General features: G+C 43.4%; 1 protein-coding gene and 2 long non-coding RNA genes across 5 annotated transcripts in view; 1 reads left to right on the top strand and 2 right to left on the bottom strand.

Annotated features, from left to right (window-relative positions):
• Window positions 1-27,018, top strand: part of GRIK4 (glutamate ionotropic receptor kainate type subunit 4) — a 371,582-nt gene that overhangs the window by 341,200 nt on the left and 3,364 nt on the right. For 2 of the 3 annotated variants that reach the window (XM_020792582.3, XM_072979221.2), the window contains exons 13-18: window positions 4,055-4,168; window positions 12,252-12,361; window positions 17,460-17,633; window positions 18,138-18,303; window positions 19,934-20,159; window positions 22,638-22,766. In XM_020792582.3, coding sequence (XP_020648241.3) covers window positions 4,055-4,168; window positions 12,252-12,361; window positions 17,460-17,633; window positions 18,138-18,303; window positions 19,934-20,159; window positions 22,638-22,766 — 919 coding nt within the window. Of the gene's footprint in view, window positions 1-4,054; window positions 4,169-12,251; window positions 12,362-17,459; window positions 17,634-18,137; window positions 18,304-19,933; window positions 20,160-22,637; window positions 22,767-27,018 lie in introns of those variants that run through there. The other variant, XM_078379634.1, reaches the window with a different exon arrangement.
• Window positions 18,531-22,705, bottom strand: LOC144584151 (uncharacterized). The gene is made up of 2 exons (XR_013538236.1): window positions 22,563-22,705; window positions 18,531-18,852 (listed from the first exon to the last, which is right to left on the bottom strand). It is a non-coding gene; the product is annotated as an uncharacterized LOC144584151 (long non-coding RNA).
• On the bottom strand, window positions 25,684-26,190 carry LOC144584152 (uncharacterized). The gene is made up of 2 exons (XR_013538237.1): window positions 26,051-26,190; window positions 25,684-25,734 (listed from the first exon to the last, which is right to left on the bottom strand). It is a non-coding gene; the product is annotated as an uncharacterized LOC144584152 (long non-coding RNA).

Genomic DNA, 27,018 nt, shown 5'->3' with positions numbered 1-27,018 from the left:
ATAGTTTCTTTTATCTGCATCGTCACAGGAAGGTCTGCCTTTTGGAATGCACATAAGCCTTCTCAATAGCCTGATTTAAATGGGACACCAAGACTTTGAGAGAGAAAGCCTTTCAGCATTCCAGGTGGAGGCATTGCTATCATTTCCCCAGCTTCATTCTTGCCCCGTTTTGAATGCAGGCTTAGCTGTATAGCTTTGTACCAGTTTTGGTCCATGATCCATCCATGTCCCGGGGAGGAACTTGGCCCAGGTTTCTGGAGCCTGGTTCCCTTGACAAGAGACCCCCGAAAACTTGATGTTATTTGTACTGTTTGCACACCAGAGGAAAAAGTATAGGGTGAACGGACATAGAACTAGGAATGAGATTAAGGGGAGAGTACCAGCCCTTGTTCTCAATATAGATAGCTGGATGTGTGCCCATGTAGAGACAGAAAGACACAGACCCACCGTATCTTGTGTGAGATCAGAAGAGTCATCAGTCTAGCTCTATATTGTTTGCTCTGGCTGGCAGCATCTTTATCAGCCATTTAGGGACAGTGGAAGTAAATAAGGTAAATTAGTCAAACCTTTGGCCTGTATGGACCACTATGATCCTTTGACTGACAGTGATGTTTCTCCAGGATTGGAGGAAGGATGATTTCTCATTCCTACCTGGAGAGCCTTTGTATCCCCTCACATACAAATACTTATACCTGATTCTGTGTACCTTCCTGAATCAGACGAGACAAATTTGTGTGTGAAAGGTGTATGAGAATCTTGCTTTGGATTTATTTTGCAAATGAGGTGTGTGTGTGGTTTTTTAAAATAAGAATTTACAAACATTTACAAATGCTTTCATTTTGAGATGGGGGAAAATCCTCCCTTCAAATGGAGAACAAACTGGAACGGTGAAACTTTCTCGCCCCTAAGACCTTTCCAGGAAGCGTGATCCAGTGAGATGCAAGGCTTAGGGTGCTGGAAAGAGTCCATGAAACTCACTGTCAAGATACGTAGTTGTGAGGACAAAGGGAGGAATGGAGAGGGACCGGTCCTATATATGTTGAGTCCACTGGAGGGGCAGTAGGATATAAATTCTACTAATATTAAACCTTAATTAAATTCTCATTTGCCTGCTGACTGAAAGCAGATGGGGGCAGGATTGTAACCAGGTTCTCCAAATCTATTTTAACCCTCCTGAGATCTTCAGAGGCAGAGAATACCCAAAACTTAGTGCTATAGCGAAAGAAGCTCAATTCTGTCCACCCACCACACGGAAGATGGTGGTGAGGCTGGAGACCAAAAGGAACTAATAGGATTATGTGGGAAGAGACAGGCCTTCATGAGTCAGCAAGCTCCAAATCACAAAGAGTTTCAAAACTCAAGGTGTGCAATAGACTTCTTACCCCCTCTCTGACTTTGGTACAAATGTCAGAAATCAATAAGGTTGGTTGGTTGGTTGGTTGGTTGGTTTTGTTCCCCCCCCCCCATGTGTTATGACCTTCAGGCACCTTGTTGACTCACGGGCTGGCCTCGTCTGTGGCTAGTTTCTTTTTTCTCATCAATTTGTGTTTCCATTTGTTTCCCTTCCTAGGGGAACAATAAAGGAGATGTGCCCACAGGCTGACACTTTTGTTTTCATTCCACCTGCTTTTTTATAGGCGTCTTGCACGGAGCAGCTTTTTATCAGGAAGGGAAGGGTTTCCGCAGTCTTTTGTCACGAGCAGATTGATTCAGTAGGCTTTATTTTGGGTTTAAAAGAAGAAGAAATAATAATCTTGCAACGGTGACAACCAGATCTGGCATCCAGCCTGGCAAGATGCACACATGGCATACCTGTCACCGTCACGCCATGTTTACAACTTGGGTTGTGAATGCTGGGCAATAAATCCCCCATTTATTGTTTTTCTGCAGCAGGATCCCTTGCAGCCCGAGGCCATAAAGTGCAAGTTAGAAGATTCACGGACCATTTTCAGAAGCAGTAAAGTAATACCAATCTGCGAGGGAAAGAGTTTGGGGATATATCCAGGCCCTCCTGTTTGAAAATAATGAAGGAAAGGGCAACTCAAAGTCATTAAGAGACTAATAAAAATAACATTTGCAAAATTAAAATCCCAACCTGAGTCACACAATTCTTTTAGACTGGAATCTTTTTAAAAACAAACACACACACACGCACACATTAATTTGCATTGTGCCATTGACAGCTCTTATTTCTCATCGAGGCTGTAACATCTCCACCTCCATTGGGGGGGGGGGTGAATTGAGGACAAGTGTATTCATTTATTCGCGGTTGCGTCTGTGGGGTATGCATTAAGCTGGGATGCAGCGGAGGCCTCCTTTTGCAAAACGTGCACGGGACAAGGGTATCAACGACCTATCCTCCCCACTATGACAAGTTATGCTTGGGTAAAACAAGCTCTCCCACGGCAAACAGAGGGCAGCAATAAAAGAAAAAAGCTGGCCTTTACTTTGATCACAGACCTTTGGATGTGATCGGGTGATGCTGCCAACTCTGTGATTTGGACTATGCCACCCATTGAAACCAGCCCGTCTGGCCAAGAGAGGTTTGCTTGAAGTCACAGGGACGGCTGTGCTATTCTTCTGAAATGAATCTCCTTCGCTAGGCGCTTAAAGGGGGAATCAGTTCTACTACTGATGGATGTTCTGTCAGTTTGTTAGTCTTCTGCTGCCAGTGCTTTTTGGGAAAAGGTAAAGGTTCCCCTTGACAATTTTTGTCCAGTTGTGTTCGACTCTAGGGGGCGGTGCTCATCCCTGTTTCCAAGCCATAGAGCCAGTGTTTGTCCGAAGACAATCTTCTGTGGTCACATGGCCGGTGCGACTTAGACACGTAATGCTGTTACCTTCCCACCGAAGTGGTCCCTATTGATCTACTTGCATTTGCATGCTTTCGAACCGCTAGGTTGGCAGGAGCTGGGACAAGCGACGGGCACTTACTCCGTCGCGTGGATTCGATCTTACGACTGCTTGTTCTTCTGACCCTGCAGCACAGGCTTCTGCGGTTTAGCCCGCAGCGCCACCACGTCCCACCATGTTTTTTTTTAAAAAAGCAGATTCCAGTCCAGAAAAGAGTCATGACTTAGTGACAGAGCATCAGCTTTGCATGCAGGCTTTGCCAGGTTCAATCCTCACCCTATCTGGGCAAGGCTGGGAAAGAATCTGGCCTGAAGCTCCCAGCAGCTGCTGCCAGATGGACCAGTGGTCTTGCTGAGTCTCAAGCACTTTCCAATGTCCCTGGGCTACTCCCTAATCAAGAGGGAGACTCTTCCTCTGGAACCATTACTGGGGTCTTGTGTTTGGAGACTTGCTCCAGGAGACCTTCCAGGTCCCTACTGTATTTAACTTCATCCAAGGTTGGGGTCGGGCCAGGATCCTGCATCAGGAGAATGTGATGGGGCACAAGTGGGCAGGGACGTCAACCTTCCTTTGTTTCCTTTTCACACGCAAGAATGAAACATTTCGAAAACTTTCTTCCTTTGGGTGAGATTCTGTCCATTTTTGCGCACCTGCCACCTTGAGGGGCTTTCTGCAAACCTTTTATGAAAATGTAGTATTTTGCGCAGAAAACATGGCGCTCCGAGCATAACCCGAGCTTTTCTAGGAAACAGACAAGGCTTTTCTGTAGAAAGCACTTCTTTCAACAATTTTTGTGTTTGCAAAGGGGAAAAAAAATATGTCGGTCTTTTCACTTTCATGCAGAGGTGATAAATCTCATCGCGGTTGGCAGGACTGAGATATCCTTTCTTGTCAGAGTTGAGAACATTTATGAATATTTGTTACATCCTCACAAAGGAATCACTATCTCTTGGCTAAATGGCTTTGTAGGGATTCCGTGAGGCCAAATATATATATATATTTGACAATGCCACTGGGTACCTCATATACTTACCATCTCTTCTCCCCCACCCGTGAACCTCTTCTTGCTAAGCCAACCCACTGAGTGAGGAAGCCTTTGGGGGAGAACCAGCTGTGTCCTCTCTCTCTGCGACCTTTTCTCCCCCAGCCCAGTCCCACTTGGGGAGGAGATATTGATCTTCTCTGTCTTCCTTCCTTTCAGAAAGCTGACTTGGCAGTGGCCGGCCTCACGATTACCGCCGAGCGGGAGAAGGTGATTGATTTCTCCAAGCCCTTCATGACTCTGGGGATCAGCATCCTTTACCGGGTTCACATGGTAAGAGGCGTTTCTGGAACTATTCAAAGTGTGAAATAAACCTACATGAGAAAAGGGGGGGTGATAAGGAACAGTGGCTTGCAAAAATACATTCCTTCTGTTTATGCACATACAAAGACGCAGGTGCCTGCAAGAATGAAGGATTTCACCAGGGGAGGGTGTTTTTTTGTTTTGTTTTGTTTTGTTTTTTTGATCAAGTCATGGTCAAATCTGGTCAAGTCATGGTCAAGTGTTTTTATAGCATTAATGTGAGGAATAAAGATCGTTGGTATTCACATGCCTGGGGAGGGAGAGAGGGGGGATTTTATTTTTATCCCCTTAAAATGGGGGATGTTTTATTAATTTATTTTATCGCATGATGATTTTTACCTCCCCACGGGATGGTGTACATAATTCGTTTATCCATTTCTCCTCACAACAACTCTGTGAGGTTAGTTTGGGGGACGTTGTGCTTTCAATATGGGAATTTGAATGAGAATATTTTAACACATGTGAGGCAAAATGAAGGAAAGGGCGATGGCTCCTGCTTGGTTGCGTGGGCTCCTAAGGATTAGAAGGATCCGAGGGAGTCGTGTCAACCAGCTGTTCTGCACCTCTGCGACCTGCGTGTGCTCTAAGGGAAAAATCACTAATTTGTACAGAAACCATGAACTCAAATTAGAGATACAGTGGTGCCTCGCATAACGAGCGCACTGTTGAATGATGAATCCGCATTGCGATGCGGATTTCCCCATCGCTAATGCAAGGGCATGCTCGCATTACAATGGGGGAACAGCTGTTCGGCGGTTCCAAAATGGCCGCCGGACACCCAAAATGGCTGGCGGGACACCCAAAATGGCCACTGAGACACCCAAAATGGCTGCCGGAACACCAAAAATGGCCGTCGGGACACCCAAAATGGCCGCCGGAACATGGGAAAACATCGGAGAACGGTGAGTTTTGGACCCATTTGGAACACATTAAACGAATTAATACGTTCCAATGGGTTTCCCCATTCCGCTTAACGATGTTTTCCCATAGCGAAGGTTAATCTGGAATGGATTAACCTCGCTATGCGGGGCACCACTGTATTAATGGGGAAAAAAACATCACCACTTGCCTCATTCTTGCCTGGAGGTGAGGAATCCCACTTAAAAATTCCCCATTGAGATGTCATGTAGAGACTGCCAAAGGATGATGAGAATAAAGGGTTTTGGAAATATTCTTTACATCCCCATTGCACATTTTTGCAGAAGCTTGGCCATCAGTTAAATAACCAGAGGCCTCTCATGCTTTTGCTGATGATGTAGACTTCTATCTGGCAGGAGCGAACTCGTTGCCTGCTTTTGTTTAACACATGCCTCGGCCCCAAGAAGAACATGTTGATCCATATAAAAAGGGATTTGTGCCAGAGATGCTGGCAAGTCTTTGGGTCTGGCTCTCAAGTCCAAGTCTGAGTCTTTGGTACCAAGTCTCAAGTCTGAGTTCAAGTCTCCAATACTGAGTCCCAAGTCTGAGTCCCTATGAAAAACAAGCCCTCCTCCCCAGAAAATCGGGAGTGGGAGGGTTGCAATTTGCAAGTTTTGAGTCTGAGTCACTGGAAAGAAGAAGAAAAAGGGTGAGTCCCCATCCCTGACATGTATTGAGGCAGGAAACTTCTATCCACGTCGTATCTACTCTGTCCAGCTCTGGTCTTGTGGGGAGAGAGGGTTGGTCCAGCCTTACCATCCAGAACCAAGATGCTATGGAGATCGAAATCGTAGACTTGGTTGCATGCAAAACGCTAAGCTAGGAATCCATTTCTTGCTCATACAGGGAAGTAAGATCATGATCGCCCAAACCCTTTGGGGGCATGTTAAGGCAGAAGGTTCAGGGAGCAACACTGGCTTGGCATTTCAGGGCTTCCATCCTGGTGTTGTCTTTTGACTTCCGACTTAACCAACCTCTAAAGTTCGGAGTCATCAACTCCAGAACATTTACAAGAGGTTTTTGAACAAAGCCTTGTCTCTACCTGCTCTGTATTTCAATGTTCTCCATGTGTTCTGTCAGCAATAAGAACACCCCTTTAATTCCCCATCAGTTGGACTGCAGTATAAATAAATCACTGAAACAATTATAGCAGATTCATAGCTTCTGCCTTTGTAATAGCCGAGTCTGGTAAAGATGGCGCTTTCCTCACAAACATAACTTCCGCGTTACTCTTTTCCTCAACAGTGTCTCTCTTTCTGCCAAGAAAAAAAAACAAGTAATTAAAATCTACTTTAAATTCTGTTTCCTCTGCTATGTGTTGAATCATGGATCAACACATAGAGCTCCACTGGAAGGTTCTAGCATTTTCCCATGCTATAAATGATTTATCCCATTTGTCAAGAGCCTAGGAAAATTATTATTAGTATTAGTATTTTTTTTTTTGACTAAAATTCACAGAAGCGAGAGGAATATGACCGTTGTGGAATAAGGTTTCCCAGTCCTGCTGTTTTTATCCCAAGAATTCAGAAGCACTGGTTTTAAGATATCCCAGCCTCACATTATCCTTTGTGTTAGGCTGAGAGATTTCTGCACAGCCTAAGGCCATGCAGTGAATGCTATCACTGTTTAGGGAGCTGATGCTTTACTCTTCCCAGTGCAGGCCAGCTTGCAAACAGACAGGGATACAGGACTGAATCTGATTGCACTGGAAAGGTATCTTTTACTGTCCATTAAAGTGACCCTTCCACACATACAGGAATCGCTCCAGTCCAGCCCCCCCCCCAAAAGAGTAGCCCTGCCACTGGACCAAAAAGGCCCAGCTTGGCCATGGAGGAGGGTTGGGCCGGTTCATGATGTCCTGTACGTTGACTGGTCAGAGGAGAACAGCTTGTGCTGGACCATGACATGAGTTCAGGATGCAGCCTGCCGCTCTGATCACATGCTCCGTTGGATCTCAAAGCTACTGGCTTGTTTCCTGGGGGGAAAAAGAGAGCAGAAAGGGTTGTTCCCGTGCATCCCATGAAGGTGCCATGGGACTAAGATATAACTTCAGGCTGGCTCCAGTCTCTGCAAAGCACGTCCCTGAAACATCACTGCAGCATGGAGGTGACCCCCCCCAACCAGGCTCTCAGAGGCCAAGAGGCCCAAACTCTCGGGAGGGTCTACCAAGCTAGTGAGGCTTTCTGTGCCTCTCTGGCAAAAGAGTGCAGACCTGCTTGTGAAGGAATGGCTTAGCTAAAACGTGGAAAGACTTTCCCCCAGATGATGAACTGGTCCCAAGATTTAGGAACACAACAATGGCGTGGAATAGTCTTGACTGGCATCTTCTTCCCATGGCCAGCTTTTCCATCTCATGTAGTCTCTCCCTGGTTTCAGGGAAAGATCCTCTTGCTTAGCGTTAATCTACTGCACGACAGCGGTGTGACAATGAGCTAATCAAGCTAATAAATATTTGTTTAACAACGAAAGGCATGATAACTAATTACTGTAGTCTTCCTTTAAGAATCTTGTTTGAACAGCAGATGAAGGAGGTGCCAAAGCCCCATCTGCTTTTGTGTATGTGCCTTTCCTCTCTATATTTCAGCATGGGAAAACTGCAGCTGACGTTGTGTTAGTCTCTAGTTTCCATCAGATGTTTCCTAAAAAAAAATAACTACAAATAAATTTTCTTCCTGCCCTGGCTCTGTCTCCCTGCCTCCATCCCTCCCAACTCTAATGACATTTTTATTTTATTTTCTGTGTAACTGTGGTTCCCCATCATCTCTTTTCCTGCCACTCGCTTTGCAACCCTCCCCACCCTTTCACTGTTGCACACACATCTGTCTTTTCACAAATAACCAAATATGACAGGTTTAAATGGGTCTGTCATTTTTCTCAATTTCACTTCTTGTGATTTAATCAACTATGGATTTCTGGCACAGGAACTCTAATGGGGTATCTCGCTTTGGAAGTATGGCAAGAGTGCCGTGCCCAGATTGGTCCCCCCCATCCCATGCCAATGGAGCTTTATGGAGGAAAATGAATGGATTTGGACTTAGGGCTCGTGTGTTTGGCCTGTGACACAGAAGCGACGGGAGAGAAAATGGGTTTGCTTCTCGCGTGGCAAAATGCAAGCGTCCTCTGCCTTTGTAACCCAACCCCACCCAGCCCGCCCCAAAACACTGCAGTCTCAAAGCTTTTATCTGTGTTTGTTTACACAGCTATCTTCTGCAAAAACTTCCAGGGAGTTTAGCTTGTGTTAGGCTACCACCGCAAACCAACCAAAAGTATAAAAAAAACCTAAAGGTCAATCCGTTAGAAACTAATAAAAGCTTTTGGTGGGTGACAGGACAAGAATTGGCCTTCTTCATCTGGCTTGTCCCATCCATTAGCCAAAACCCTATTGCTCGGTGTCTTTTGAAACAATGGGGATTTGGTGAGCTGACTCTTCTATCAGTTGTATTGATTCAACAGGACTACTGTAGTGCAGTTTAGTACATTACACAACAGGATTTTGGTCCGTGTGGACAAAAAAAAAACCTGATGTTTGAGCCAATGCAGGGTATGAAGGAGGCCAGGGATCATTACCTACCCAAGTGAATGATGGGGAAAGATGGAGAGAAGAAACCCAGGTGACAGCTAGAAAACTGCCAGAAGTTTGTAGACAAATTGTGGAAGGCCCCACATTTCCTCTGTATACAGTGATGACGTATTAATATGTCTCTAGTGTATGTTTCTTTCTGTGTTGTGCTTCACTTTGCCTCCTCTTTCATTTATTGGATCAAATTAGCCAGTGTTAGCTGGCTGGATAGCTCAGTGGGTTGGAATACCAGGTCGCAGGTTGGTAGTTTGTTTTATACCTACAAACCCCTGGGAAGGCCCTCTGTAACTGGTTTTATTCAGTATTCTGCATTGTTTGATATGTTTACATGATTTCTATTGTTTTTGAATCTTGACTTGTTTGTTTGCATTGGTTTTTTTAGCTGCTTCAGGCACCTGTGGTGGAAGAGCAGAATACAAATAAGTTGGTGGGTGGGTTTCCTATGAACTTTAATGCATTCCACAAAAGCTTGTACAAAATAGGTGACTTCTTCATCTCCAAGGTTGGTGCCCCAAAATTTTGTGGGGGGTTTTCAGCTTAACAAACTTTCCAAAGGCTTGGTGCCATAGGAAGAGAAGGAGACAGAAGGATTCCAAGGGGCTCTGATCAGCTGTAGTATTTTTACACTGCCAGTTAAGAAATCAACGTTTTAAAAAAAGAAACAAAAAAAAACCCCAAAACAAAACAAAAAACCCCAACCCTAACAACCCATCATTGTACAAAAAAGGTTCCTTTGAATAGAAAACTGAGATATGAGGAAGAAAACTGAACTGGACTAAATTATTCCCCCGAGCTTCATTCTTTTCCCTCCTGAAGGCAACCTATTTTCAGTGTAGACCATGCAAAATTGGTAGCCATACCACCATATGTTTGAAGTGATGCCTCGTCGTCCTCCCACATTGACTAAAGCATGCTTCTGTATATTGTCTCCCAATCCAATCCATTTAATCTTATGCATTTAAAATATGCCCACTGTCTGTTCAAACTTCATTTGTCCAATATAAAGCACAACTCTTGAAAATATGCACATTCTCATGATAAGGTATTTTCCTTCTTGAAAAGTGTTTCTAAACATGTGAGAAGGTTGTGAGTAAACAACAACAACAATTCCAAAAGAAAAAAAACCCTTTGCCATCCTTACCTGGAATAAAGAGACACATCATGATGTTAATAACAGTTGAAACTTAGTTGAGTTTATGCTATTGGAAACATAGGAGACATCAACCAGCCAGCTTCTTGGAAGTAATTTTGGGAAAGTAACTTGAACTTTTACTTTCTGCAGTTCTCAGAATCCAACCGCAAGCATTGTGGTGGGATTATAGTCCAAAAAATAATTTCTCCTATCTGTGACCTGTCATACGTTGGAATGGGTTTGCCGTGCCATACACTGATTAAGTGATCCCACCTCCTTCTCATCTACCAACAGCTTTCAGGGGTTGAGAGAGACTCTCCAGAGTCAGTTTTTTCTTCCAGGCTTGCCCTTCTAAATTAGGTGAGCCCTCTCCCCTGGGTCTCTCAGTGATGAGTGCCAAGTCTCCCAAAACAGCCAGCCAACCCTTACCTTAAAGGTGTTTATGGTACTCATCACCATTTGTACTAAACTGTAAGTTTATCACATAGCACCAATGAGGTTACGTACTCATTAGGACCTGCTGTTAACTGCCCTGCTCCTCTAGGTGAGTAATATGCAGAACAGATGAAAATAGCCATAACGCAGCACCAGTCTTGTTGACAAGTAAAAATATTCTACTCAGCCCCCAGACAACCAACTATTCCAGCAATACCACTCCAACAGATGCCTATTTTGCTTCCAAGGAAGTGGTACAGACTTACAGATTCTCTCCTGGGATCTGCAACCCTGCACCCCACATGCCCTCTGGCTGTAAGACCAGCTACAATGCAAACCCCACACAAAACCATCTGGATTGAACAGCTGGAACACTTTCACATAACTGAAACAAACATTCATGCAGCTGTTCGTGTTCTCAATCTAAAATGAAAGTTATTCAAATTGATTTCTGACGTAAATGCCTGGCAGTGTGCATCTTAGCATATGTAAAATTGCTTTGCATTATTTCCAAAGACACCCCCCCCACACACACACAACCCTACATTAAGAAAGTGTAGGGCCATGAAGCTTCGTGGATAATGCTGCATCCTTCCTGTCACTCATTTGATTTCCTTCTGTCCTAAAATGCTTTTTTTATTTTATTCAGACCATTTGCATTACAATTAGCCACGGATATAAAGATTGGGTCCATACAAAAGATGGGCTTTCAGTGTTCCTCGGTTTCATAAATGCCATGGCACTGTGCGATAATGACATACCAATTAGTCTGCGTGGCTAACATGACACAAAATCCATAGCACTTTGGGCCAGTGAGGAAAATGATCCATGGAAACATTAGCCTGGCATGCTTCAGGGCATAAGCCATCCTCCAGCTGATGTAGGTCAAAAGAAAACATACAGAACTGCTGCTGTTTTGAACTTTCAAGCACGGTTAACTTGAAGCCATTCTCTTTTTCTTTTGAAATAAGAGAACGGTTGACTTTCAGGACCATTCATCTGCCCGCAGATCCTGTACTGGATTCTTCTTTCATAGATAACAATGGACGCCAAGTGGCATTATGGAAGGGGACGAGGGTGTCGCGACATCCACATTTTGCCCCTCTGTGCCATTTATGTCCATCAAGCTCCCTCTGGTTTTGTTCGTTCCAGGGGGTGCTACGTCTTTCCTTACTTTTTCAAAAGCCCACGAGGCACTGACGTTTACTGCTACTAAAGTTCAGTTCCAGAATCCAAGGCTGAAAAATCAGGTAAAGACACAGGGTTCAGTGGGCGAGGGAAGAATTTGCAGTGGATAATAGGAGTACGGGGCAGAATGAATGTCCATCTCCCTCAAGGGCTGGGACTGTTCCCATCACTTTCTATAGGAGCTGCTCACGACCAGCATGTGGAGGGTTCCCCCCTCCGTTTTTGTGTGCCACCAGGACGGACGTGGTGGCGCTGCAGGTTAAATCGCAGAAGCGTCTGTGCTGCAAGGTCAGAAGACCTGCAGTCGTAAGATCAAATCCATGTGACGGAGTGAGCCCCTGTCACTTGTCCCAGCTCCCGCCAACCTAGCAGTTCGAAAGCATGCAAAATGCAAAAATGCGATTTGATAAATAGGTACCACCACGGTGGGAAGGTAAACAGTGTTCTGTGTCTAGTCATGCTGGCCATGTGACCATGGAGGATTGTCTGTGGACAAAACGCTGGCTCTATGGGTTGGAAATGGAGATGAGTACCACCACCTAGAGTCACACACGACTGGACAAATTGTCAAGGGGAACCTTTACCTTTACTTGGGGTACTTCCAGATGGGAAAATTTTTTTACAAAGAAGCTGCTGCTCTTTCCTCCTTCCTGCATTCTTTCCCAAAGACATTCGTTCACCACCACCATTTTTCTCTACCACCCCCACCCCACCCAGTCTATTTTGCAGGAACATGGGTTACTCTTTTAGAATGGAGATTTTTAAACACTCGTGTGTTGTTTTCCTTTTCTGTGTCTCAGGGGCGCAAGCCTGGCTACTTCTCTTTCCTGGATCCTTTCTCTCCTGGTGTCTGGCTCTTCATGTTACTCGCCTACCTCGCTGTGAGCTGTGTCCTCTTCTTGGTGGCCCGGTAGGGTGTACTTTTCCGTTCAGTTCCCTTTTTCCCCCTATCCTCACACGCCATCTACTGTCAATTGCTAAAAACTGGATAGAAAAAAAAAATCTTAAGTGCTGAATGTGGATCATAGATGCAGGGCTTTGGGGGAGGGGAGAGATGCTTATGCTGATGTGTTGGGGGAAAAATGGTGCCAGGAGCATTGCTCTCATGTATAAAAGAATTAAAATATGCAGTTGAATTGGGAAATGACCAGCAGGTGAATGTTGCAGCGTGTCCTGACATAAGGCAGCCCTCTAGTAGTAGTGATGGATAGAATGGCTCAATTTAGGGATGTGAAAATATTTCAGTTTCCGTTTCATTTTTTCCTGAATTCTGCCTGCATTTTCTGTCCCTCATTGTTTCACATCAGCTTGAAAGATTTTTGTAGGTTTTTTCGTCCATATCTCCCGATACCCATTTTTATCTATGCATTTTAGCTTGCACATTTCCCCACACTGACAGAAGTGTGCTTGTGTTTTTTTAACATGCATGTTTGAAGCATTTGCATTTCAAGGGGTGTGTATTTTGGTGCACCCCCCACCAGCACAGCATAATTTTCACAAACATGGGACTCTTCCAGATAAGGTGTTTTTGCAAATAATAATAATAATAATATTATGGGCGGGGGGGAGACGAGGAAGATGGTGGCTGAGGGTTCTTGCAAATAATGCTGAACTAGATACCTAGTATGGTGTAGTGGGCAGGATGATGGACTAGACTCAGGAGGCCCGGGTTTGAATTCCTGCTCAGCCATGGAAATTCACTTGGGGGTGTAGAAGTGGTGAAATCACTCCTTACGGACTTCACTTACCTTTAAAGCCCTTTTAGGGTTGCTGTAAGTCGGCTCCAGTTTGACAGGCCAACACAATTTGGTCTAATTCTAGCAAGGCGATTTGTATGTTCGTAAGCAAGACCACTAATGCATAGTCACTGAACACACTGGTTACAGTTTAATTGGTAAGGGATCCTGAATATTAAGTATCGCTTCACATATGTGAAATAATCTTTCTCTTCTCTGATCTCCAGAGTAATTCATGGTTCTATCCAAGATGTAACCCTTCTCCTTTGCTGTAAAAGGCAGATATCCCCATTGAAAGCATACAAAAAAACTGAACAAAATCCATAGAATTGGCTTGTATTAGGGCTGGATTGGCACTGGCCAAACAGATGGAACTCTAAAACCTTGAGAGTGGACAGCTGGAGATTAGCATCCACACAATGTGAAAAGACTGCTCTATTTGGCTAATAAATCCCTTTCAGGAAACTGGTGTTGGGACTTTAAACTGGCCACTGGGAAACCCAGCATAACAGTACAGTGCCACTGCAGAAAAGAGAGATTTATTGGAGTAGGATCTAGAGAGAAAGATATGGAAGGAACTAAGCATTTTCTAGAATCTTAAATGGTGCTCTTTGGGACAGGCTCCACTTTGGTTTGCGACCGTGTTACAGCTCCTTGAAAACAATGGAATGACATAATCATGCATGCTTTCTCTCCAGGAATGTCGTGCAAGCAAAATAAGCCACTCACCCAATTTACTCCCTTATATTTATGTTTGCCTTATCAACAAACTAAGGGTTTGGAAACTCTGTATTTATCCATTCTCAGGTATATGAGAGATAGGAGAGAAGGGGAGCGATGCCAACAGGAACTTCCAAAAAAGCATTCTGGAAGCAGCAAATAAGACTTTGGTGCCCAGCAGTTTTAACTGCCTAATCCTGTATCCCACTCTGTAACACCCCTAGTGTTTAAGAGGATTTCTTTCGCTGGCCGAAACAAAGAGCCCTTCAACCTCACCGGTAGCCAGAGGGTCGAAGGGATAGGACGGCACTTGAGCTGTTGGGGCACATACGGTACTTCTGGATGTGCTGCAGCACGTTTTTCCTTTATAGCAGTAGATCAGATCCTCCTGCTTGAAGCCATTCACACTGGTATATGTCAAGGTTGACAGGCTGGGATTAGACTCCAATGAACACTTACTTATTCAGCCACTTGTTTTATTTATATCCTCCCTTTTTCTTCCAATAAAAGGATTCAAGGCAACTTACAAAATGTTTAAAAAGCAAATACAGCTTAAAATGCAATAAATAAAAACCAATTTAACACAACTATTATGTAAAAGAAAATAATAACAATTATAAAAAAAACCTAAAAAGCACATTTTAAAAGGCTGGGGAAAAAACTCAGCATCTCCCACGAAATCTCTTTCTTTGGCAATCCGTCAGTTGCTATGAATGCCTTGTTGAACACAAATGTCTTTTGCTTACCAGGGGAAGGACAACAGGGAGGGGCCTCCCTGGTTTCCTTTGGGAAGGACGTTCAGACCATCTATTGTATCCTCACCAGGGGCGCCTTTGAGGATGACAGGACCAAGATACAACCCTTTATTAGTGAAAGAAGATGACCCCAAATAGAGTTCTCTAAAACAGGGGTTCCCAATCTTGGATAACCCAGGTCTTCATGGGCTGCGATTCCCAGAAGCTTTCACCGCCAGGTATGCTGGCTGGGATTTCTGGCAGTAGCAGTCCAAAGAACACCTGAGTCATCCAAGGTTGGGAAGCACTGCTCTAAAACCAGCATAAACCACCTGAAGGTCAACTGGTATTTTACCTTTTCTTGATTTTAAACTGAATTGCAGCAATGGGAATACAAATGAGCCCACTTATTTCAGCTGTGGATCATGGACTGAGAGTCTGAGCTTTCTAGAACAAGGATGTCTACTCCTGAAATCAATAGGAATTCTTTAAATTAGTGCAAACACTACCCCCTATATTGAAGACCAGGCTGCTAAGAGATCAGAAGGTTGCTGATCACAGCCATACGTTCCTTTAAGGCCCTTTGCGATCTTACTACAAATTTTGTACAATCACTTTTCTTGAGTCTGAGGTGCTCCAAAGGTTATCAAGATCTTGAGTATGTTACCACCTCCTGTTAGAAAAGAAATTTCTGTGGTTTGAGCATGATTGCGGCTCCTTTTAGTCTAAGCATTGGAGCTCTCACACAGTCTTAACGGTGTCCCTTAAGTGCGCAAAAAAGGCACCAGAGATTTCAACGCCATTTGCAGGTGGGGTAATAATGCTTCAAAGCTGCAAGACTATTACTAAAATAGAAGCGTGCCATCCCTTGGGGTTCTCTCAGTGTGGCTGAAGCTGTCAAATTCATGGGCTTGGAACATCACACTGCATTTAAGACCCTTTGATAACACAGCCTATCTACACTGAGATATGGTGTTGCATTTTCTAAAGGGGTTGGCACTGATTTGTCTTAGGGAGGAGATAAGGGCTTCGAATAACACCTCGTAGTGTCAGGTGAGTCGGGTATTTCTAGCTGAGAGCCCTGACACCAGGTTTCCGTTAGAGCACTTCAATCAGCTCATGGTTCACGTTGCCCTTGTTTCCAAGTAGTCGGAAAGCTCAGCTGCCAAACAGAAAGATTCCCAAGTGACAAAGGCAGGTGAAGAAGAGGAGCCGCATAAAATCCCATACTTTTGAAAACTTCTTACGACGTCCCTGAATTATTTTTGAATACTGCTATCCAAGGATCACAATTCTCATCACTTTGCCTTTCTTAAATCTAATCTGATTAATTCCCATGGATTTTTCAAACAATGGCGCTGGCTAAAATCATTTGTATAAAAAACGTTCTCCGTTTTCCTTATTTGAAGCAGAACCTCATCATATGTGCTTTTTGTACCCAGGGAAAAAGAGTAGGACACGGCAGCTGTAACGCATGATTTCTGCATTACGACTGCTGGGTCCTACAGGGAATGGGGGAATTAATGCATTTTTAAAATTGAATGCTTGGACCTAAATCCAATTGCTAGTCCCGACCAGAGCAGACCAAGTGAATCGATTGCTGAATAGTAAATCAATACTTGCATAAATCCTGATCATCCACTGGATGTACTCTTGCTGGGAATACCAATTAGATTTTAGACCCAGATGTGTGTTTATTTTTAAGAGTGTTATGTGCATATACACATTTCTTCTATATTCAAGCAACCTAGTAACACCCAGCTTGGATGCCCTCTGTTTTTAATCCAATGAGCAATACTAGCCCCTTGCATTACTTATTCACTCAGAATTCCCTTCTTTCCATTTGTGGGTTCTCCACACATTTCTGTCCCACACACAGTGGGCATGGATACAGGCAGGAACCCTAGCATTGTGACAGCCTATATTATTCATCCCCAGGTATTATGTGGTCATGAGCTGAAATCCTGTTCCTTAGGGTAGTAAGTTGCATAATAGGCCCAATGAATGAGTGACAGTGTGGTGAGTCAACTTCTTAATAAGTTCCTTTGATTCAAACGGGCTTACTCTAATGCAACTTAGTACATTGGAGTAAGATACAACTAAAGAGGGCCCATTTGAATCAATGGAACTTATGGAATTGATTTGCCCAGTCCCCGCTGATTCAGTGAGCCTACTGCAGTGTGACTTCTGATGCTCTGCGCATTCAGGAAGTCTGCTTTTCCAAGGCTTCTCAACATGGAGAAAGAGCTCTCTGCATGTGCAGTTACATGCCCAGATATTTTCAGATCTTAGCATGAATCCACAGCTGTATACTTGACAGGTAAGGGGGATATCTGATGGAACTGGTATTCATCATATATCTGCTTCCCCCAGAAAGGTAATATTTGATGCTATCAGGACAGCAACAACCTGAGAACCTGATGCGAACAATGAACAGAGTGCTAATTTATTTATTTATTTATTGGACTTATATACCGCCCCATAGCGCTACAAGCACTCTCCGGGCGGTTTACAATTTTAATTATACAGGCTACACATTGCCCCCCCAGCAAGCTGGGTACTTGGGGGACAAGGAAGAGCCTTGTCTGGAGGTTGCAGCCCAAGAACACCTGGGTTGTCCAAGGTTAAGAACCACCGTTGTAGGACTTGTCATCAATTCACTTTTACTGCAACACCTCCAGTACTGTACCAACTGTTAAAAAACAAAACAAAACAGAGAAATTCTGCCCCCAGAAGAGCTGTGTCTTTTGCTCCCGTTGCTTCCATTTTGCTGTCTTAAGCCATTAATAATTGAATGTGTTGTGTTTTTGTCCTGCAGACTGACCCCGTATGAGTGGTACAGCCCCCACCCCTGCTCTCAAGGGAGATGCAATCTACTGGTCAACCAGTACTCTCTTGGAAACAGCTTGTGGTTTCCTGTTGGTGGGTTCATGCAGCAGGGCTCCACAATTGCTCCTCGAGCGCTATCCACCCGTTGTGTCAGTGGAGTCTGGTAAGAAACCACTCAGCTCATCTTTCCTGCAGTTAAAAGTACATGGCAGTGCTTCCAAAATGGATTGTTCTTAGGGATCATTTTGGTAACAGCAGACAGAGCTGAAGATATTCCAAGTAATGGCAGTGGATACGCTGCTAGCACTCTGGATCCATTTTTCTGTGATATCTCCTTCAAGGTTTATCTCTGTCAAGAAGTTCTGTCCATTTTCAAAACATTGATGGGTCCTCCAAGCACTCAGTCTAGGTCTCCATTAGTGCTAGAGCAGGCCCATTTTTAATTGTTGCCAAGGAAGAGAGTAACTGGGCATAATTTTCTTCCAAGCCAACAACATTCCTTGCCATACTTGATTTTCCAAAGAATCCCTACTAAGGAAAGCACAGGGAATTCACTGTCTTTTAGAAGCAAGCATCTTGTTGGTGCATTTTTCAGGAGAAAGGGATGGTAAATGGCTCTATAGATAGTGTGGACCATTGCCGTTTGTCTGCTTTTCTTTCCCTCAAGGTGGGCCTTTACCTTGATTATCATCTCATCCTATACGGCCAACCTTGCTGCCTTTCTCACTGTGCAACGCATGGATGTGCCCATTGAATCAGTAGATGACTTGGCTGACCAGACAGCGATCGAGTACGGCACAATCCATGGAGGTTCCAGCATGACATTTTTCCAGGTAAACTTTCTGCTCTGTGATTAAAGGGGAAGACAGACTCTCTGCTTCTAACACAACAGATCCCTATCTGATTTGTATGGGAACTTTTATCTAACCTCTTATCTTAGACAGTGTCTACATGCACAGGTACTTCGATTTAACAAGGTCTCAAATGCTCTTTATAAGTCCTCTGTTGTCTCACCAAGAGCTGACTCAAATATTTAGAAAATAAAACACTCGGCAGCATCTTCCCAGGAGGAATGAGCAGTAGAGAGGATTGTTTTATTTACACATTTTTAATGCCATCCTTTCTCCATAAAATCATCTGGCAAGTTTCATGGCTGAATGGGGATCTGAACCAAGGTCTCTCAGCCGTAGTCCAGCTTTCTTACCAGTATAGCACAATGCGTGCAGAACGGTAGGAGTACAAAAAAGAATAAAAAGATATTGGCAAGCATTGGTGAGCAGCACATTTTACAGTAATAATGGGAGAAAGGAATCTAAAAACTTGCTACAGAGGCTTTGAAGGCTTGATGCTGAGGAATGATGGGAGATGTGATCCAGAAACATCTAAAGGTGAAACAGATAAGAGGTGAGAGAGTGGAAGCAAACAACGTTATGTCTTGAAAACATTCTGGAACATCTTTCTAGTGCCACAAATCCATTCTGGAACATCTGAACAATTGTACACTGAAAAATGCTTTGAGCATGCAGATTGATCTGCTCATACAAATAAAGCACATTGAGCAGACCTTCAGTCAGATGTTATGACTTTTAAATAGACATGTCCTTTCAGTTTCCATTCAGAAACTAAGCACTGTTTTGCTTTTGCTTCACTCCCTGATACTTACTGGTTTAAATAATTTAGGATTAGCTCTAAAACGGCTATGTATCAATTTCTAAACCCAATTTAAACACCGTGTCCTTCAAGGTCCGATTCGTGGAAGGACTGCCTCCCTTTGTATGAATCTGTCTTGAGCCTTTGTTTCAAAAACACTGTTCTTGGGTTTACGTCTACTAGTCGTGTGACTGCCAGACATCAGATTTAGGATTTCCAATAGTACTCTCTTGGGATAAATGACTCCCAGAGGGAATTCAGCAGACTCCTTCTCTTCCAATCTCTAGGTAGATTATGTAGTCATTTTGTTGCTATTGTTGTTCATTTAAACAAGTGTTTTGAGGTGGAAGATTTCTGTTCTAAAACTGCAATTTGTTAGATCCGTGCCTGGTGAATTTGGAAGTTGTAGCTGCATGACCCAATTCTGTACTCTTCTAATTGAGTTTAAAATTTCCCCCTTTCTCATCTTTATTGTTCTGTTGCTTCCTTTTTTTTAATATGAATTGCTTTTCACTGTAATATTGCGGTTTGTTTGGCACTGTGATTAGCTGTATGCTACTTTGAATGTTCTTGTGCAGGAATGCTGTGTATAAATGCCATGAACCATATACATAAATAATTGAGACTAAGGAGATAATTCCGCAAGTAAGATTAATAATGAACTTTGGGGGACGGGTTATCACCTTGCCTTTGATGTTCCATCACATAAGCTTCAGCAGGGATTTCATGCTCTTTATGTAGATCAGCCCCAAATGCCACCTCAGGCCAAGGGCACTCCTTTAACCTCTTGTCTGCTCTCTGGTGCGTTTTCAGAATTCTCGGTACCAGACATACCAGCGAATGTGGAATTACATGTACTCAAAGCAGCCCAGTGTCTTTGTCAAGAGCACAGAGGAAGGGATTGCCCGGGTGCTCAACTCTAACTATGCCTTCCTGCTGGAGTCCACCATGAACGAGTATTACCGCCAGCGCAATTGCAACCTCACGCAGGTCGGAGGCCTTCTGGACACCAAGGGCTACGGGATTGGCATGCCAGTCGGTAGGCAGTGAAGCACAATTCTAGCTATTCTGAGCTGTCTGCAGAAGATCAGGGCATTCACAGGCTGAAAGGGCTTCAGAACAGATACCAGACAATATTTTTGACACCTTATATGTTGCTGAGCTTCAGAGGGATACTAGGTTGATGAATTCAGTTGGATAGCATCTGAGAAGAACAGTTTAAAAACATTTCATTGATCATCCTTATTTTAAAAAAAGAATTCACTCTGTTCAGACTAGATTTCATCCGGGTAAAAGGATAGAGATTTTGATCCATTTTTTAAAAGTGCACCACACTTGGCATTTTACAAGGCTACCTGGTGATAGCTCTTCTATGTTTCTCCAAGGTGAAAAGTAAAAGAAGCAGGTATAAGATTAGCTAACCGTTAAGGGCAGGGATGTCCAGAGTTAACTAATGTTTTAAAACAATTAAATTTACAAGGAGCAAGACACACAATTTAAGGACTGCCTATCAGTCCAGAGCTTGAAAGAACTTCATAAATTTCACAGGCTGTGAGCTTAAATATCTCACGAGGCACCGTTCACCAAAAAGTGATGCAGTGCCAGCCTCCCGCCCAAACATATGGAAGATGTAAAGCCGCATAGTAAAAAAACAATTAACATTCTGGAGGGGATGCTATAGGTTGCTAGTGCTGCAGAAATCTCATGAGCAAATACAACAGTTTGCACTTCATGAACGTTTTTCGCTCTTAACTTCCACATCATTCTTAAATGATTTGACAGTATTTTGTTTAACACCATTAACGTATATGGTATACTGCAAATCAGTTGACACTGCTATGTAGCTAGAATAATTAGTCTCCCTTTGAATTCTCCTTGCTGTGGATCATAACTCTTCCAGTATTACTTTTCATATTGATGGCACAAAGTAGGTAGCCAGTCGTGTTCTCTCTCTGAACAGAATATACTGAATGTGAATTACAGGGACATGGTGGCGTGGAGATGTTCCTCTTCCAATGTTGTTTGCGCTGTCTGATACGGAACAGTTTCTCTTCTTATCCTTGTCTCAGTAGGACTTCTCCACAGATGTTGTGGAAAGTGTAGTTGAACACCAAAAGATGCTGTATGATGCAAGTCATGAGCCATGGAAAAGACTACATTTACTAAAAATGCTCTGGAAAAGTTTGGATAGATACAATGAGTTTGGGAAAGTCCTCATTGGTTGTGTTGAAAGATGAGCACAAAATGTTATTTTCTAACAGCTGCATGACTCCAGTTTAGCATAGAAAAAGTCACCAATTCAGTATCCAGCATCCTCAGGTACTCTTTCAGTAACTCTGTAGAGCCACTGCCAGTTAGTGGAGATAAGTACTGGCCAGTAAAACACATCAAGGCCCAGAGCTACATTAATTTTATACAGCCCTACAGCGTAGGTAGGTAGGTAGGTAGGTAGGTAAAGGTAGGTAGGTAGGTAGGTAGGAAGGAAGGAAGGAAGGAAGGAAGGAAGGAAAAAGAGAGTAAAGCTTGACATATCATAAACTTTTGGTTTGTTTTGCATTTAAAAGCCCATCGTATCCCAAGCTGTTAGCCTACTTAGTTTGTACATAAATCTAACATTGGGTAGATGGACTAGAGATCTGACTTGGCATGAGACAGCTTCTGGCATTCCTCTATTTTAGATCCCACACAGGGGAAAAACAGGTGGGGAAAGTCACAAGAGTGGGGGGGGGGCTGCATGAAGGTTAGAAAGCACCTTGGGGCTATCATTTCATTATAATGAAATTGTGCCTTCATCCAACTGTTTCTTATCTGCTCAGCAGCAAAATCATAGTCCAGCCTGTGCTGGCTGCTGTCATACTTAGTTAACTGTGAAGCATCTCACAAATCCATAAAGGAACAGGAGCCCCTGACCACCTGGGATTTCACAAACCGAAAGAGACGTGTTATCCTAATATTCATGGTACAAAATCCGCAGGCCTCTTGTCATTGCTCACGGTATAACTCTCTTTCGGCCTCCTAAAACAAAAGGGGAGGGGGGATCACATACTGATGGTTTTGGGGAGAAACTGGATAAATCTATCTATTATTTACTTCCCTACCTACTTGAGAAGGAGTCAAGAATGAGAACATACATACAAAGTGGGATAGGAATAAATGAATATATTTGCCCCTTTCTGTAGTACAAGTGATTGCTAGATTTACATACTGAAGTCAGACGGGAAAAGAATCAGAAACATAGAGAAGCCTGTTCCTCAATTCATATATAAAATAATTCATATATTAAATTCATTTCATATATAAAAGAAAGAAATCCAAAAATATTTTAAAAAGAAATCCAAACCACCAAAAGTGTGAACAAAGAAGGTAGTTTCAGTATATGTACAGGAAAGCTAAAGGATCTCTTGGAAATTTCTACAATAACTTAAGCATTTTACATACCTACCTTGAAATTCAGCTTTTAAAAAAACCCAAGTAGAATATTTGCTCCAACTCTGAAATGCCCTTCTTCATTTGGCAGGATCTGTTTTTCGTGACGAGTTTGACTTGGCCATTCTCCAGCTGCAGGAGAACAACCGCTTGGAAATCTTGAAGCGCAAGTGGTGGGAAGGAGGGCAGTGCCCGAAAGAAGAAGACCATCGTGCCAAAGGTGAAACTCTTGCTTTCTTAGCATCCTCTCTTATTTCCTTCCATATTTGTCTGTTAATGAAGATGTGCTGCGAGGGGAACTCTCTAACTGGTGAAAACAGCAAGGACGGTGTCACCTTTCCAGCTCAAGGGTTTTAGAGTCTGCCCAACGAGATATCTTTCTTAATAATGTGAGGAGAAAGCAAAGGCAGTAGCGGCTGCGCCTCATGCTGCGTGTTCTTGCCTGGGGCAAAGAGAGTGAAAACAACCAAATGACAAATACTGGAGTCATAGGGAGGGCAAATGGGCTTCTAATGAATGTCCACCACGTTGTAGCAGAAAATAGATCACTCAAGGGATGTTGTCCAAATTCTGAGGTCCTTTAAAAGGCAATGGAAGTGCGTCAGAAGAGGTTGCTGCCTCATGGTCCAATCTAAAGTAACGTTAGATGTGTGAGGGCAAGTTGAAAAGACTTCTGGAGCTGACAGTCAAGACCTTCTGAGAAGTTTATGCAAACCACCAAAAGAGATTGAGGTCAAGATCTCAGAACTAAGAACCACCGTGGTCCACGTTACGGCCGTGGTGGTGTTCTCGTTTATAAACAGGCGTTCACTAACTTTGAGAAGAAGGGATTTCTTTTCTTTGCAGACTAACGAAAGAGCTTTGCCTCTCCAAAATCAGGCAGCAACAGGCAAGAGGTTGGTGTGCTTTCTAATATGCTGTTTTCTAAGATCAAGTAGGAAACAGGAACACAAACAAGAGGATACCATAAGTCTGGGAACCACTGAGGGTGTGATCACACAGGCATGTAGGTTGCATGTGGACCGCTTGTCGTGTGGTTTACTGTGAGCTACTTCCCAGCAATCACACAACACATGAGGAAACAGCGTTCCAGTCCAATGCCAATTCACATCCAAGCTGGACCTTTTTTGATCCAGCAGTAAGGCTGCTCTTTTGGGCGGCTGGGCTGGGACAACTCCCTGGCAGATGGAAAGGGTGTTTTAAGGGAAATTGTTGTCTGCAAAGTTACCCTTCCCGGTGTAACCAGATGTGCACCTTTCTTGCCACCTGATCTCACCTTGAATCAGACAAATTTTTTAAAATAACGCACTGGGTTATCTATACACCGTATGGCCTTTACAATCTAGTTTTAAATATATAGATGAGAACATCTGTGGGAAAGGAGCACTGAAAGGTTTTTCCTTCAGGATGCCCCAAAACATTTGGAAAGAAAGATAAAGGAAACAGGACTGAAAGAGGTATCCCCTTCATTTTCCTCAAGTTCTTTGATTCTCTCATTAGAATACCAAGTCTTCTATTGATGAACTTCGAAATCCTTTTGCTTTTTATGCTTTAGGAGATTACCAGCCATTTGGCATGGTAGGCAGGCTGTTTTTACAAACATAGGATTGCACCACAGAAGCATTTCTGAGTGCCTCACTGGCCAGTACCAGGCATTGGGGACTTGTGAGAGCGCTAATTGCTTTATCTTGACATACCAAACATATAACTGAACTTCAAAGGGACAAAAATAAACTGCTAAATTATGAAGCAGTTACTAGAGAGAAGGAGGAAGCAAGAGAGAGCGCAAGTAGGAGGATGGTGCACACACAGGGACCTGTCACTCCGTGGGAAACTCAGAGGAAGAGAGCAGACGCCTACAAATCTCAGGCAGCAGAAGCAGCAGGTGGGCTGATGCCAGTGCAGACAAGAAGGTGTTTGTGCTGCAGATCGTGTTTGGCGACCTTTGGCAAGGAAGGCAGCAGCTCCAGCAAAATCAGAACTATGTTCAGTTGTTGCTGACTGGGAGAACAAGACATGAGGAAGATCCATTGCTGACCCACTTTGAGAGGGCAGGAGAACATACGGAGCTCCCTGTTGTCAACATTCAAATCACTATTCCAAGTGGAAAAATGCAGCCATTCATCTGTAGAAACTACGTTACTGGATCATTATTTATAAACCGTTGTAAACAGGCACACTTATAAGTTGTCTAGACACCTTAGTGAGGCAAAAATAGTATAAAATTTGGGGGGTTAGGGAAGAAGCAAAGAGTCCCCCAAACTGGGTCAAACATATAGCTTGTTTTTGCATGCAGATTGCTACCGAGGAAAGATGGAGTTTGCAGAATCAATGTGGAACAAACACAGTCTCATCTCTGTGCAGAGAGAAAGCCTAACCGTGACCTCAGTATATCTGTCTGCTGCTTTAGGGAACACAAAGATCTCTTTGCTGGCTTAGAGGGCAGTCTTTATAGCAGCAAAACAGAAGATTTCAGACAAGTTTAAAAAAATCAGTTAAATCAGGTAACTGGTATTTCCAAGAGCACAAATAATTCTGTCATCTATCCATAGAAGCAAATACCATAATTATTTGCCTGGAGTGAATTCTACTGCTGTAGTAGAATGCTGTCACTTAACCCAGAAAAGTACACCAAATATTGCTTTCTGGCCAAGTGACTAGAGATGCTACATAAACAACCGAAGTCTGATAAATACTGAGCTCTGGACAATGTTCAGCTGAGTTGTTTTGCTACCTCCAGCTCCTCTTATTCTGACTTTGGCTCTCCAGACAGGCAATTGCACCTGAGCGGAAGCACATCTTATAATGGGTGTGATTTACTGAGCAGTAGGAGTATCCCATAGGTTCTGCTGAAAGAATGTTAGAGAACAAAGAGATGTAACTCTCAACTTTTAAAAACAAAACAGCAGGTCAGTGATTTACAACTAGTTGTGGTGAAGCTTTATATCTAAAAGATGTGTGAAGACCACCAATAAACCGTCAATTCTCACACCTGATTCATTGTTCCAGAGGGGAAATAAGATTGTATAGGGATCTTGGTGAGTAACAGCTGTACGTAACCCTAGCATAAGCCAAGAAATAATTTGCAGTTATCAATTCCACCCAAAAATAACAAGCAACAGAGAGACAGCATTGTTCTTGAGGCGCTTCTATCAAGAGTGATGGGCTCAGGTACCTGTAGATTTTATCTTGGTACCAACCTAACTATAACCAGCTATTATTATTTAATTGTGGGTGAAAATAGGAGTGTACAAGGAAAAGGGACCGTGCCGTCAGTGTGCCTTTTCAAGGAAAATAAGTCAGCATTCAAAGGCTGAAAGGGGAAGCAGCTGTGCTTGGCTACACCCAGTGAGGCGCACCTGCCAGAGTGGGTGTAGTCAAGAATGAGGGGAATTGCAGTCTTACATTTGGAAGGAGCGCATTTTCCATCCCTGTTACAGATCGCTGAATGGTCTCCCAGTGCTTGGGACAAGTTGCATTAAGAGAGCCCCTAAAGTAATTAACAGCAGCAAGAAGTCATTCTGCTCTTTTATAGGCAAGCGACTTTTTCTTCCCCGGGAGTGACAAGCGTAGGAATGGGAAGAAACTATGTGAACCTTCAGGGCAGCGAAAGAGCTGGCAGAGCACTGAAAGAGGCTTGCAAGAACCTGAAGACTCTTGGTGGGCTCGGCCACGAACCTAAGCTGTGGTCCACGTCACGCTGCCTTTTCCTCTGCTTGTGTTTCCCTTTGCATCTTGTGTTGCCTATTTCAGTTAAAGTCACCTCAGGGAAGGAGATCTTCATCCTTATTTATATCAAGGCACAAGCTCTGTAAGGGCTTGAAATAATAATCATAGTCAGCTTTCTTCAGCACAGGCTAAAGAGATGCTCTGCTTCTGATACCAATCTGGCCTAACACTGTGGTCCCACAGACATATTCCTGGTCTTTAACGGGTATACTGCTACATTCCTTCTCTTTGCTCTTTCTAACATGACCTAGGCAAGGTATTTCAGCAGAATTTATCTGACTGCCAATGTGCCTCTTCTTTGTTTCTGCTCCATCTAGATACCCCCTTTGGTCAAGTATATCTTTACTGCAAAATTATTTGCCAGATGGTTTAAAGGAACAGTTCTTTTAACCACTCACCAATCTGTATTGGCAATTCGTCCTTTGCTGTTGCCGGGCAACCAGCAGCACATAGCCATCTTTCTAATCCCTGATGTGATATATTGATTATTAAGGTCATGGCTTTCATACAAACTTTAGGTGTATGCAAAGGAATGTGGCTAAAGGTCTACTCTCACAATCATTAAATTACAATAAAGGTGAAGGGGATAAATTCTAGACTTTCAGCATTCTCTACTTAACAAGCCTGCGCAACAAAGCAGCTGCTATGGTAGTTTTGCGCCACTCTAACACTTGTGTGAAACTATTTTGTGTTATTTGTGCAATTTTTTCCTTCTTTCTCTACAAGAGAACATCCCAAAATAC

The sequence above is a fragment of the Pogona vitticeps genome, chromosome 8 (genome assembly GCF_051106095.1).
Source record: "Pogona vitticeps strain Pit_001003342236 chromosome 8, PviZW2.1, whole genome shotgun sequence".
In the NCBI taxonomy this organism is placed as follows: Eukaryota; Metazoa; Chordata; class Lepidosauria; order Squamata; family Agamidae; genus Pogona; species Pogona vitticeps.
The sequence above is the reverse complement of the archived record's forward strand: the minus strand, read 5'-3'. Positions and strand labels throughout refer to the sequence as shown.